Raw genomic sequence first — 13,895 nt, forward strand, 5'->3', positions numbered from 1 at the left:
TATGATGGAGAAGAACTTTCTGGTGTTACGAGAGAGTCAAGTCCTTTATCAACATTTAAAGGCTTGGAGTGTTCTTGGTCTTCATAAGTTTTACTTGTATAGAGGTTGAAATAAGAATATTGGTTTACTGATCCACATTTCAAGGGAATAAGAATTAAAAAGACTCATTTCCTTCTAGTAACATTTAAAAGCCCAGAAAAGCATCAATACTTTTTGAGTTTTAGAACGAACAGTTCTAGGAAACTTAGAGTTCAGTCAATTTATTAGTAAAGCACCTACATTTACTGTGTCGGGACTTTCAGTGTGTTGCGTGTCAACAGAGGAAGGAAAGACAAATGGACTTTTCCGTGTGAATTGGAGTTAAATAGGTATCATCATTGCAACTTCCGTTGCTGCAAATGGTGATAGAGTCAAATGTGTCTACTGGCTGCCTCCAAATGTTTCCTTGCGGGGATTGGTAGGGGTTTGGTGCTGGAGGGTTGGTTGTGTTTGTCTTACTTCATTTTGTGTTTAAGCCATATCATATATCTCGCAGTGTTGGTAAACAGAAAAGTTTTTCTGTCGGCGTCTTCTAGTGGCCAGGGTCCCAGGATACCAGTCAGAAACCAAGTGCCCTTATACTCAGTGGCCATAAAGCTTCCTCCAGTCAGTCGTTTGTCTGTGACCGCCTGGACGTGTCCACAAAACTGCCTGTTCGTGAGGCTTACGTTGAGTATTTGTTCGCAGTCCTCCGTAGGGAGGTAGGAAACCTGCAACTCGTCACCTTGAACTTCATCGCCTTCTCTTCTCCAGCCGCTGACTGTGCCAGCCAATTTGGGAATCAAAATATGTTCTGCAAAGTCTCTTTCAGGGATGCATACGGGAAGCTGGTGGTTGTTGCACTCAACGGGCTCGTGGAGCTGTAGGAGCGCAATGTTGTTCTCGCCAGTGTCGTCATCGTACCGGATGTGTATGTGTTTCTCGTGAACTTGCATTATCCTCTCAGTTCCACGTGTTCTGTTGTGCCCTGTGAAGCAATGACATGTTCGCTGCTCTTAAGGATATCAGAGACTTGAAAGCAGAATGTAAACTGATAACAACTGCCTAGTGGTGCTGAGAAATACGCGCAGCAGAGAAACATTCTTGAAACGTGGTAAAGGTAAATTAAGAATGACAGCTTTTCAAAGTTGCGTAGAAGCACGCATAATTTCAGAGGGGAAGGACAAATACCCAACAACAGAAGAAAATTTTGCCATGAAACGTTTCTCTTTGGGGGGAGGGAGGGTAGTGATCTCCAAATGAGCCTAGTTTAGCATATCCCTAGATGCTGAGCCAGCCCTTGTGAGGGCCTTTGAGAGGTACTGGTCTTTCTGCTCATTTTCTAGAGAGGCATAGGACAGCTGTAGTTCTAACCTGACGCTTAGTTAAGATGCTTAAATGAGATGCCAGCAGATTTATATACTATAACAATACTTTTAGTGCAGCAGAAATTTTAGTAAGCTGTTTTTAAAAGTAGCTTAACAGTGCCGAAAGGTGGTACAACAAAAGGAAAGGTTTCATCACCTACCAGCACCAACCCTGATTTCAAAATGGCTGTGCAGAAGGGCACACTCTGCTGTGGTCAGGACAAAATTACTTTTTAGCAGCACTCCTCCACAGAAGCCTTTCCCTTCTGAGTTTAGCAGCAAGACCTAAGAAAATACAAAAAGATGATAATTAGCACTGTCCATATGAAAATAAGTCATAGATTTCATGAATTGCTAGAAATACCTGCCAAGGAAAGTGCTTGTCATGTTTCTTCAGGGTTTCACTTATCAGATTATCACTGTCTTGAAGTCTGCCACATGCACATTGATCTAGCAAATGAATTAGAAAAAATAAAAACCTCATGCTGTAACATTTCAAGACTACTACTACCTGCAAGTATTTTAAGTGTTCCTTCTTGGCTGTAGGGTTTGGATTTTATACCAAGGAAAAGGACAATTTCTCAGCTGGTGAAAATCAGAATAATTAACTTGACTTCTGTAGTGTGATAGCACGAAACAATCTGGGTCATTGTGTTAGGCTCGTGGTGACCAGCTCTCACTTTGTCTGCAACTTCTGAACTGAGGCTTCCTCTCCAGCTAACTATCAGCACGGGTTGCTTCCTCATCTTTGTATCCTGTATTTGAACTGCACTAAACACCTCCAAGTTGTTGGGTATGTGGGTGCCTAGTCCTCAGTACCAAACTAGAGCTGCTTTGATGTAAAATCCACCTGAAATGTGCATTTAGCGTGGACATCAAGTCTTCACTAAAAGCGTGGCTGTACAGCTCCATTCCTGTTTGGCTGCGATGAGGATGGAAAAATAAAGAGGGCTACCATTCCAAATTAACTAACAAGGCAGCAAGTGCTGCCTTTTATTTATCAGGCTGTTGGGTGCCTAATCTGAATTAACTGAACCTCATTCCTAAACGGGCAGGTCTTCTGTTGCTCTTTACTGAGAGTAGGAGTGGAAAACCTGCACCAGTTAGTGGTATGTCGAATGATGCTAGTGCTCTCTGCAACCCCATCTGTAAATGTTCAGATCAAATGTTCCTTCTTTTAACACTGCTCAGGCATCTTTGTTTGCCGGTCCCTAGGTTCCTCCTTTTTTTGTCCAGTTTGGAAGGTTAATATTTCTGGAGTCCCCAAGCGGGCTGATTGCATCTGGATATCAGATTCACTGCCTGCCCACCCAAGAATTGTTCATGGGCCCTACTTCCGTGCTCGCACCTACCTAATGCAATGCATTGTTTTTTGTCCTTCCCGAGCTTGTAGCCATCAGCACAGGAGCATCGGTATGAATTGGTTCCTGGATAGCAGAAATGGTGACATCCTTCTTTTCCTTGGTGCCGACATTCATTTTTAGCTGGAGAGAACAAGCAGGGAAAAAGCATTGGGAACGGTTCAGGTGGAGTTTTCTTGCATAGCCTGAGTCCTCTTTGCTAAGCATTTTACTTTTACTCACTTTGTGGGGGGGTGGGTAGGAACTCTGTCTTCCTGTAGGATTTCCCACCACATGGTTTTTACCCTCATCAGGCAGAAATTGGGCAGAGAGGGCTGTCTTTGCAGCTTCCACAGGCTCATAGCACCCAGTACCTCCTTGCACCAGAGTGTCCGCGCTGCTGAGTTTTGGGGAATATTAGTACCCAAGGGTCAAACTAGGCTTTCCACGTGAACCCACAAAAGGATGCCATAGGTTTTCTCTGCTCAGTTAAGCAAAGCCCTAAGGATCAGCACCAGGGGAACCTTTTGAACTTTTTAAGAAGGCAGGTATTGTATGGTTAAGAAAAAGGCTAAAGCTTTCTGCTTTCCAGCAAAAAGAAATGTGTAGCTTCTGTTTCTCATGCTTGTGCTAAGAAAATTAAAACTAACAGCTGCCACATATAAGGAAAAAAAAAAGGAAAGGAGTATTAATCATCTTTGAAACATGGCCAGTCAGCTTTCTGTGGCTGAGCAAACACAGCTTCAGTACAAAGCGACAGGAAGAGCATTTGATCTTGGATCTATTTCACAGGTGGAGAAGTGGCAACAAAATTTGCATGTGATGTGGCTCTCAATGGCTCATGTGGAGCAGGTCAGGCTCTCCAGGGGGATACTCTGCCCCTCTCCACTCACACCCTGCTGCAGAAAATGTCCCTGCTGTGCCCTGAGGGCCCTGCAGAGGGGCACAAATACTAACCTTGGGGCTAGGAAGCAAAACCTGTCGGATATGAATATGCAAGATCCATCCCGGTGTGCTTTTTTTCCCCAGGGCTCAGTACTGGGGCCAGTCCTCTCCAATATCTTTATTGATGATCTGGATGAGGGGATCGAGTGCACCCTCAGTAAGTTTGCAGATGACACCAAGTTAGGTGCGTGTGTCGATCTGCTCGAGGGCAGGAAGGCTCTGCAGGAGGATCTGGATAGGCTGGAGCGATGGCCTGAGGTCAACTGTATGAAGTTCAACAAGGCCAAGTGCCGGGTCCTGTACCTGGGGCACAACAACCCCAAGCAGAGCTACAGGCTGGGAGATGAGTGGCTGGAAAGCTGCCTGGCAGAGAAGGACCTGGGAGTACTGGTTGATAGGCAGCTGAATATGAGCCAGCAGTGTGCTCAGGTGGCCAAGAAGGCCAACAGCATCCTGGCCTGTATAAGAAGCAGTGTGGCCAGCAGGACTGGGGAAGTGATTGTGCCCCTGTACTTGGCTCTGGTGAGGCCGCACCTCGAGTACTGTGTTCAGTTTTGGGCCCCTCACTACAAGAAGGACATGGAGGTGCTCGAGAGAGTCCAGAGAAGGGCAACGAAGCTGGTGAGGGGTCTGGAGAACAAGTCTTACGAGGAGCGGCTGAGGGAGCTGGGATTGTTCAGCCTGGAGAAGAGGAGGCTCAGGGGAGACCTTATCGCTCTCTGTAGGTACCTTAAAGGAGGCTGTAAAGAGGTGGGGGTTGGTCTGTTCTCCCACGTGCCTGGTGACAGGACGAGGGGGAATGGGCTAAAGTTGCGCCAGGGGAGGTTTAGGTTGGATATTAGGAAGAACTTCTTTACTGAAAGGGTTGTTAGGCATTGGAACGGGCTGCCCAGGGAAGTGGTTGAGTCACCATCCCCGGAGGTCTTTAAAAGACGTTTAGATATAGCCCTTAGTGATGTGGTTTAGTGGAGGTCTTGTTAGTGTTAGGTCAGAGGTTGGACTCGGTGATCTTGGAGGTCTCTTCCAACCTAGATGATTCTGTGATTCTCTTTTAAGGGCCAGTTAATGTAGAATAGAATCATAGAATTATTAGGGTTGGAAAAGACCTCCAAGATCGTCTGGTCTAGCCATCACCCTACTACCTACTAATGTCACCCACTAAACCATGTCCTTAAGCATATATGATAGCAATTAGACATGCAGTGGGGTAGGATTATGAACTATAGTTTAGCATACACAAGGAAACTTAGGTCAAACATCTCAGTTGGGGTAGTATCAGGGAACCACCATCACATTGTACAAACTGTGTGTGTTAACCCCATGCTGGCGGTGCCTCACCAAAGGCGCAGTCCTCCCCCTCGTAGCCCTCGGTGCAGGTGCAGGTGTAGCCGCGAATGCTGTCCTCGCACACACCGTCATTCTGGCACGGGTTAGAGGAACATCTCTGGCCACCTGGGGAGGGACAGCCCAAAGGCTGGAATTAGGTGGAAGCCATCCCACCCTCACAGAGGCAATGAAGCACGGAGCAAAGATGTCTAGTACGAGTCTTCATAACATTCAGAGCCTGGATCCACAGAACTGTCCCCTGCACTCGGTGTTTTAAGGGCTTCCATAGAAAATTAATACTAATGCTGTTTTTACCACCTCCCTATCTACTGTCTAAAACTAAGATTGCAAATGAATAAAAAAAAAATCAGAATAAGAAGAGAAAACTCTTTGGATGTGGCATGCAGCAGAGATGGAGGGGGTGAGGCCTAGTCACCTTGCGCCCATGCTGCAGGCCCTGTGCCCAGGAGGTGCCCAGCTACATCACACCATGTCAGCATCAACCCACATCAGCTTTGCAGGTTTATTTCTAGCCTCAGAAGCTGCCAAGGAACAGCCTCCAGAGCAGCCCAGTGGCTTTTAGCACCTATTTGCCTCACTCAGGGTCGAACGGTAGGTTTGTACTTGGCAGGTTGTGCTGGTAGAGCTATGCTGGTGAATTGTATAAGTAAAATAGACATTCCCGTGTGTCTCTTACACACTGAAATGGTCACCTTACAAAAGAAAATACACCCCTTTTGCCTTGCATGCCCTGGTAGCTCTATTACCACTGTCCTGGGCTACAGCTGCCATCCCAGCCCACGCCCAGGTGGCCAGCAAGGCCACCATGCCATGGAAATGGTGCTCGTGGATGGGTGAATCTGTAAGAAGCAAAATGTTCTGCTCCCAGGTTACAGCCCAACAAAGAGGGAAAGAAACAGCCTGTTTCTTGGGATAGCATCTACTCACTTTGAACTTGCATGTGCTCTGCAGTCTTAACTGCTTTTTCCTATTTAAGACTTTTTAAATCCTTTCACATCAGTCCTTCTCCTCTTGCTTTGCTAGCGATATGACACATAGCGACTGTGTGTTTCTTGTAGAATAAACTGCTAAAAACTGCTGAAAACTCTTAGAAACAACATCAGACTGAAGCATCATGTTCACAACATGCCACCACTATGAAGGAGCGAAATCAAGAGGCCAGCTTACCGTAGTAGTTATCCCAAAACATTTTCTGAAAAAAAGGGGAAATCAGATTTCAATTCTCAAATAATATCATCTTCCATAAATATTTTGGCAAAACAGAGATTTTACATAAGAGAATACACACTCAGTTTAACATTCACACAGTCACACAATTACAAATTTTGTCCTGCCATCAAGATTTGAATGACATGAGGTGTGAGGGAGGGTTTGCATCCTGCACATCTTCTTGCTTCTTAAGAAGTTATAAAGGAAAAGAAACTCTTCATGGGCAAGAGAGAAATAGCTGAGCCCTGCAGTAGCAAGGCTTCCTTGAAAAACTGGCCAACTATTGTCTCCCTGTTGTGCAGCCACCTGGGAGGTGACCCCATCCTGTCCTGCTCGTCCCCCACTGGTGGCCAGGGCTCCTCCGCTCCCTTACCCTGCTGCTTTTTCCCCAGACGGTGCTTCTGGAGGTAGAGGTGACAGCACAAAGTGATGCTTCAGGTAAGTAAAAGGAAACTGAAATACTTACTAGCATCTCATCGTTTTCAAATACTTCTCTTGCTTCCTCTTGTGTGCATCTCTCTTCAAGGCATTCTCTTTCCAAGCTGCCTTGGAGGACCTCCTCCAGAAGGAGGGAGCTGGCACGCCTGTGTCTCTTGATAACTTCATTTGCATCATCAGCTGATATAAACACTGAAACATCGCATGACAAGATGCTAACGTAAGTACTTAGGCTAGTTTCCTTTACGCTTTCACTTTTTTTTTTTTTTTAATCAATCTTACTGTTTAGCCACATTTTATCATGAAGAGGAATCATGACATGGTTTTCTTTTGTTTCCCACCCCTCTTACAGTCCTGAGCACAAGAGGGTCCTGGTCCTTTGTCAGTGCTCCCAAGTAGTAAAAAACAAAAACAAAACGAATTGAACAAAAAGGATTCAGGTCTGACTCACTGCTGAACTTTTCTGCATAATTCCTTGTAAATATAAAGAATTTTTGCAGCTCTCTGCAGAAGCCTTTCCTGCTGCATATTTTTGTCCTGCACTGGACACACAGACAGCTTGGTTGTGCCATGGCTACGGGAAGAGGTAAATATTATCATAAAGGCAGAGGTTGTTTTGTAAGAGTCCATGGGACTTTCAGCAGAAATGAAAATGATTTGTATTTATTTGTGATGAAGGATCCTAACTGATGCCCTTCAGTCTGACTTCATGGGGATTTTTTGCTGCCAAGCATGACATGGCTCAGGGTGGCTATAAATAAAAGTTACCCCCCCAGCAATGGTCAGAAAAAGCTGTCATATGCCATCCTTTACCTGGAAGACTCCATAATCTTTTTGATTTGAGTTAAGAGGAGGAAAATCCAAAGACATGACAGAGATCAGACCTTAAAACTCCTCTTTGCAGTGATGCCCACCACAAAAACCACCTGTCAAGGGGGAAGGCTGGTGAGGTGCTGTCGCCTGTTGCCTTTGACATTAACTGGGACACGGCTGCATGTGTCAGCACACGTTTGTCAGTTCCCCTGTACTCAGAAAGTAAACCCAATGGGACAGGGACTGGGTTGGTTTGTTTGTTTGCTTAATATATTGTACAGTTGTTGGGGGCCCAAAGGTTGAAACAAGCTGTGATACTGGAATTGGAAAAAGTGACAGCACTAACAAAATTATTCCAAACCTGTGTGTAGTTTCTTAGTTATGCTTTTGAAGGATAGCAGATAAGCAGGAGGCTTGCATGTGGTGCTAAGACAAAGCATCACGTTTGTGTTTTGCATTTTGAAAAGTTCTCTAGCACCCCACCACGTTTCTGCTCTGCTGTGCTTCATACACACCTCTGCTGCTGCCAGGGGCATCATTCTGCCCTTCACAAGCAGTCATCTCCTCCTTTCTTTCTTTCTTTCTTTCTTTCTTTCTTTCTTTCTTTCTTTCTTTCTTTCTTTCTTTCTTTCTTTCTTTCTTTCTTTCTTTCTCTTTCTTTCTTTCTTTCTTTCTCTTTCTTTCTTTCTTTCTTTCTTTCTTTCTTTCTTTCTTTCTTTCTTTCTTTCTTTCTTTCTTTCTTTCTTTCTCTTTCTTTCTTTCTTTCTTTCTTTCTTTCTTTCTTTCTCTCTCTCTCTCTCTCTCTCTTTCTCTCTTTCTCTCTTTCTCTCTCTTTTCTCTCTTTTCTCTCTTTCTCAGATCCTCCTTATTTGTGACAAACCACAGAGGATGAATACAGAAAACATATATTTCTGCAAGCTATACCAAGTGTGCTTCTCAGCCTCTTTCATAAGACTTTTATTTTCATTTCAGCAGCAACTAGGTATATAAAACAATTTTTTCTTTAATATCCAGGACACTCAGAATCATGACTAAATATCACCATGATGTAATTGATGGCATTACAAAGTTACACTGCTTCAGTAACCTACCATAGTTTTTACTTAAATATATGAAAACAAAAACAGAAAATCCCCCACAGAGGAAAGTGTACGGAAACACAGAGTTTTTAGTGCTGTCAGCCTGTGCTGCAAAGTAAACATGATACAAGGCACAAAATTACTGGTGTGTTTACAAGAGCAGGAGCACAAATCAGAATTAAAGGGGCAACAAAACGAAGGCCATACCTGTCTCCTCTGTGGGAATGAAAAGGACAGAGAGAAGAAACAACATTGTCCAAAAGCAACCTGCCATTGTTACCCTCTGCAGCTAATGGTAACCCTGCCTGCATTCCTGCAGCTCTTTGGGGAAATTGCTAAACAGGGGATGTTAAAGTTTAAAGTCCAGCTGCTCAAGAGAAAACAAAACCTCTGAGGGCAAAGCCTGACCTCAAAGTCAACATGTGAAAAACCTCAAAAAAACGTGTTTGGTGGTGCAACAGTACCACTTCTCTTAACACAATGGCTGAAGGCAGAGAAGGTTTGGAAACCTACAAATTTGGGGTATTCCTCTCATCCCCCAGCCTTCCCTTTCCCATCACCAAATGGGGAGAAATTAAAAATATGAGCATTTCTTCGTGCCATACCAAAGCACTGTCACAATCTGGGTGATGATGACTGCAGGGATTGGTTTTACAGTGTGACTGCTGTACACGCTGTCCTCACAAAACTTTTACCAAGGCAGGGCATAGAAAGCCTTCTGTCCTTGGAGCTTAGCTGCACCAGTCAAATCCCATCAGCTTTTGACATTGCAGTGAATTAAACAAGCCTGATATTTCCCCTGTGGGAAATTTATCTTAAAGGATATGGCATTTGTGTTTGCCTTTTTTTTTTTTTTTCCTCCCAGCTTCCGGCTCCTGGTGGTAACACAGAGCCTGTGAAACGAGGTATCATCATGGAGCAGACCCCAGACAGTCCTGACACAGGTCAAGAGGATGGGTGGATGTATTATCGTGAAAGGGCTGTGATCTTCAGTGGCAACGGTTCTGTGGGGAGTTTTTGGGGTCCCATTTCAAGGAGCTCCAGGGAAGGGCAGGAAACCATCCACAGAGTCAGAGAAACAGCCAGGAAGTGGAAAGTGTTCTTCAACTTGAGTTAGAAACATAAAGACCATATCGATCTGAGAATTTGTGGGTAAAACCCCAAATAAAACTTCACAGCAACCAGAGCTTTAAAGATCGGGTTCAGTGAGTAGTGAGCTGGGCATGCAGGGCTGAAGCAGACCTCCTGCCTCACCAAGGCTGGTCCCTGCTAACCCAGGGCTGACATTACAGCCCACGTCACAGCCCCTAATGCCTTCTTCAAATAAATTAACTCCACAATAAAAGTGCACTGAGGTAGGTATTTCCTGCCCAATCTCTGCAGGGATGCTGTTCCCAAAGTTCACTCGGAGTTAAAACCCTTTGAATACCAAGCTTGATTTTTTTTTTTTTTTCATGGCCAGTTCATAACATCACATATTTATTTTGCCCTCCCTGCTATTTCTGCAGAACTAATTAGCACGCCCTGCCATCCTCTTTGGTGGGCTGTGAGACAAACTTTCTTCAGGTCTGTGGGGACAGGACAAGGGGCAATGGCCACAAAATGGAGCACAGGAAGTTCCGCACCAACACGCGAAAGAACTTCTTCACGGTGAGGGTGACGGAGCACGGGAACAGGCTGCCCAGGGAGGCTGTGGAGTCTCCTTCTCTGGAGGTATTCAAGGCCCGCCTGGACGCCTACCTGGGCAGCCTGCTCTAAGGAACCTGCTTTGGTGGGGGGGTTGGACCCGATGACCTCTTGAGGTCCCTTCCAGCCCCTACACTTCTGTGATTCTGTGATTCACATATGCGCTCTGTGCTCCCCTCCTCCTGAGGCCACCATGCTCCACTGTACCTGTCCCAGCTGGGATTTTTGGCCAGGAAGAGCAGGGGACTGTTGCCTCTTGTCACAGCGTATCTCTGATATGCCCCTGTCCTCCCGTGAGCACGAATATCACCCTGTGCACAAGCAGCACAGCAAGGCTGGCTCCCCTCAGCACACTGACATGAAAAAGCTGTCACCACTTGATGTCAGCACAGGGCTTCGCAGAACCCAGCGCAGAAATGTGCATCTGCAAACATTTATTTATTTTTTTAAACAAACTGCTTACACGTTGCAACCCTATGTCAACTAATGTGTTCTTGTAGGTATGAGCTATTTATTCAAATCAGGTTAGCAACACCAACACAGGGCTTCAGAAGCTGTATTCTCCCTGGACCTTAGTTTTCAAGTTCGTGTTTTCCTTTTAGATGAAACAAGCCTTGACTGAGCAGCTGTTTGGGCCACGGTGTACTCAGTCCTGTTACGGCACCAACTTTGTTTTTTTTCCGTATTGACATTATTGCAACAGGCCTTACTTTCAAACTTTCGTATTACGGAAGATTGCATAAAGAGAGGGGTTTAGAAAGGCAGTCCTTTCGTCACACGTTTCTTTATAAAGAGTTACTGGAATTTCTTTCTCCGTTCCTTTAAATATCACGGTGAGCACATGGAGATGTGTTTCATCAGTGTGTCCACCAACCCTGTTTCCTGCAGATGTGGCTGAGGATTGTCCCCCATGAAAAGGTGACTGCAGCCTGCACGTGGTGCCAGATGCAAACTCTGTGGTTCTGCTGGTGTGGTGCCTGGGTTATGTGGTCCTGCCTCAGCACATGTTCCCTTCAGAGGTACTCCCCCAGCAGCCTGGCCCCAGCCAGGAGAAGCAGGTTTGCAGACGGGCTGCCCAGGTGGTGATGGCGACATGCCCCCATCATGTCACAGCCCCTGGCTAGCCACCAGCTGAGTGTCACTGTCACACGCTTTTGGGAAATGCACACCTCAGCTAGCGAAAGGGGACGGCAGTTATTTTCCAGAAGATGTCACCCCCGCATTAAGCAAATAATGAACGCTGAAGGCTGGGCTCACAGCCACGTTTGTACCTGGGGGAGTCCTCCTGACGAGTGGCACGCAGGCACTGTGGTTGGTTGTGTGTTGTGGGTGCTGGAGATAGTTCAAGGCGAAGGGGACCGTGGTGTTCCCGCCCCACGGCAGGAGGTGCTCCAGCCTCCTGGAGCAGCTCCAGCCTCCACCTCCCTGCTGCCTCTTCTCTTTGCTGCCAGCAGCCCTCGGTGGGGAGCTTGTGGTCGGGGGACAAGAAATTAAAGAAGAAATGATCACTTGCAGGCAACAGATCAGGATCAACAAAATGAGACTGCATCCCTCAGCCTAGACTTAGACATCAATTGGTCTGAAACAGGTAAATGTGATCATGTATAGCCTTGGTCAAGAGCTAGCAATGAGTGACACAAGTTAATTTATTTGTTGATGTACACTCTCCTTATACGAAGCACACTTACTAGTACACCTGTTTATAAGCAGCACCTGTCCTTGTGTGTACAAAAGCCACAAAAATGCCAGGTGACATTTGCCTAGCCAACAGAGGAGACACATACTCTGCAAAGGGTTAATGCTTAGTGCGGTTAAAATGGGTTATAATTCAGTTAAATGTCTGGATAGTAGCCAACCAGTTCACCATATGCAGGGGAAAAAAAAAAAAAAAAGAAGGAAAAAAAGAAAAAAAAGAAAAGGGAATAAAATTTTTTTTCTTGCTGCATTTGAAGGGCATCACCATTTATAAAAGCTGAAGAGACTTGCAGTCATTTTGGAGGAGCATGAGCACTGCCCTTCTGGCTTGGTTGCAGATTGCAGGACATCCCAGGGGAGGAATGAAACCCCAGGAGGTTTGATTCCCTCCAGTGGATGCTGCACCCACAGGAGCTTTCTTTGAGCCTAACCACTAGGCTGTGCAAGTCTCCTGCCAGCCTGGCAGCGAAAACAGAAAACATCTTGGAGTTACTGACATCTCTGCAAATGCAAGTGCTGACTTTTTCTATTTCTGTGCGCACATTGCTAAAAATAGTATTTGGTGTTAATATTTCAGCATGCACATTGCTAAAATAGTAAGTGTTGTTAATACTTGTTATAAAAAAGAATTCATTGTTTACTTTCACCTTGGTGCTCCTTTACCTTTTCCCCCTGCTTTCATCTTTATTTTGTTTCCCTACCAAAATTGCAAGCAATAAAACTGGTCATGAAACAGCCAGAGACGGCAGAGCTTATGCACAGACACTGCCATATCACTCAAGCTCCTGGATACAGCTTCAGTGATAGATCAAGGGGGTTTAGTAGGGAGGCCAATTTTGCCCTAAGATGAGCTGTTCTGAACCCTCATGAAAAACTCAGAAAAAAAACCTCTGGAGTTCCTGCTGTTTGAATGAGGACTGTATGATTTTCCTCCTGTTTTCTCTGATTATATATCTCCCCATTGACCTAATCTGGACTTCACGATAAAAATGGTTAAGGACAGCTCACATAGAAACTTAGATGGAGAATTTTCAGGCAAACTGCTAGAACATTGACATGCTCTGAAGGGGGCAAGAAGGAAACAGGAAAGTGCTTGGAGCTTATCTGGAATTCAGACTTTTCAATGCTGCTTACAACTCTGTCCTCTCCGTGAGGACTTTAAAGGTTGACATAGGCAGAGCACAGAGAATGTAATGTGTATCTTGGGTGGGAACTGCAATTTTCTGTGCAATTAAGCAGCTGGGGTAAATTTGTCCCTGCAGACAGAATTTGTGCTCATCTGGTACTGAACATCTGAGTAGGATGAGGATGGTGTTTCGTTGTAGAAGCAGAAATTGACAGGTGAGGAAGGGAGAAGCTCATGTGGCTGATTTCCTCTGAATACACGTTGAGCTAAAGACAGTGATTGAAACCTGTTGAAGGTTTCTCTGCCTTTTTGAATTGGCTATGAATAAACTAGGGCTGCCCTGAGCCAGGGCAAGTGGTAATGTGGGGCTGGGCAGGAGGACAGTTGGACAGCAGTGAGGGGATGTGGCAGCAAGTGCAAGCTCTTTGCAGTGGCTTCTCTGATATCCCTGGAACGTGTCCACGTGTGACCCACAGCTCCACACGTCATGTTTGCCTCTCTTACTGTAGAGGTTAGGGCTGAATTATAAACGGAGGTTTCAGTGGGGGTCCTATGGGAAGTCAAGCGACTAACTTCATCTAACAAGGCATTAGTATCAGTGACATGCCCAGTTACTTAGACTCATGTGTGGATATACAGGTGGTTTGCACATTTTCCAGCTCTTTCTCTGTACACAATCAAGAAGATTAAGCAGGTTTTTTTGTTTGTTTTTTTTTTTTTGTTTGGTTGGTTTTTCTCCCCAGCTTTAGAAGTGCTGGCCTGCTCTTGTAGTATCCTACTTTGATGGTATCCTTGTCTAGGTTTACTTCTATAAAGCAGGTACTGCCACAGG

At 45.3% G+C, this 13,895-nt stretch overlaps 1 protein-coding gene across 2 annotated transcripts; it reads right to left on the reverse strand.

Annotated features, from left to right (window-relative positions):
• Positions 1 to 244: 244 nt before the first annotated feature.
• PROZ (protein Z, vitamin K dependent plasma glycoprotein) lies at positions 245 to 13,776 on the reverse strand. Of its 2 annotated transcripts, XM_083834788.1 has the most exons (8): positions 8,764 to 13,776; positions 6,693 to 6,856; positions 6,185 to 6,209; positions 5,009 to 5,122; positions 2,738 to 2,869; positions 1,750 to 1,835; positions 1,547 to 1,670; positions 245 to 1,006 (listed from the first exon to the last, which is right to left on the reverse strand). In XM_083834788.1, exons 1-8 carry the CDS (start codon positions 8,828 to 8,830, stop codon positions 495 to 497), a joined length of 1,224 nt encoding a protein of 407 aa, XP_083690914.1. In that variant the 5' UTR covers positions 8,831 to 13,776; the 3' UTR covers positions 245 to 494. The 2 variants fall into 2 exon arrangements, with proteins under 2 accessions (XP_083690914.1, XP_083690915.1); XM_083834789.1 differs by lacking the exon at positions 5,009 to 5,122.
• Positions 13,777 to 13,895: the final 119 nt, after the last annotated feature.

The sequence above is a fragment of the Anser anser genome, assembly GCF_964211835.1.
Source record: "Anser anser genome assembly, chromosome: 1".
NCBI lineage: Eukaryota > Metazoa > Chordata > Aves > Anseriformes > Anatidae > Anser > Anser anser.

Excerpts from the sequence above, each read along its gene's own strand:
- PROZ (XM_083834788.1), bottom strand. The coding sequence starts at position 8,830 with ATGGCAGGTTGCTTTTGGACAATGTTGTTTCTTCTCTCTGTCCTTTTC. Across the intron at positions 6,210-6,692 it reads TTGAAAACGATGAGATGCTA|AAAATGTTTTGGGATAACTA; the intron begins GTAAGTATTTCA and ends CCTTTTTTTCAG. Across the intron at positions 1,671-1,749 it reads ACAAGCACTTTCCTTGGCAG|GTCTTGCTGCTAAACTCAGA; the intron begins GTATTTCTAGCA and ends GTATTTTCTTAG.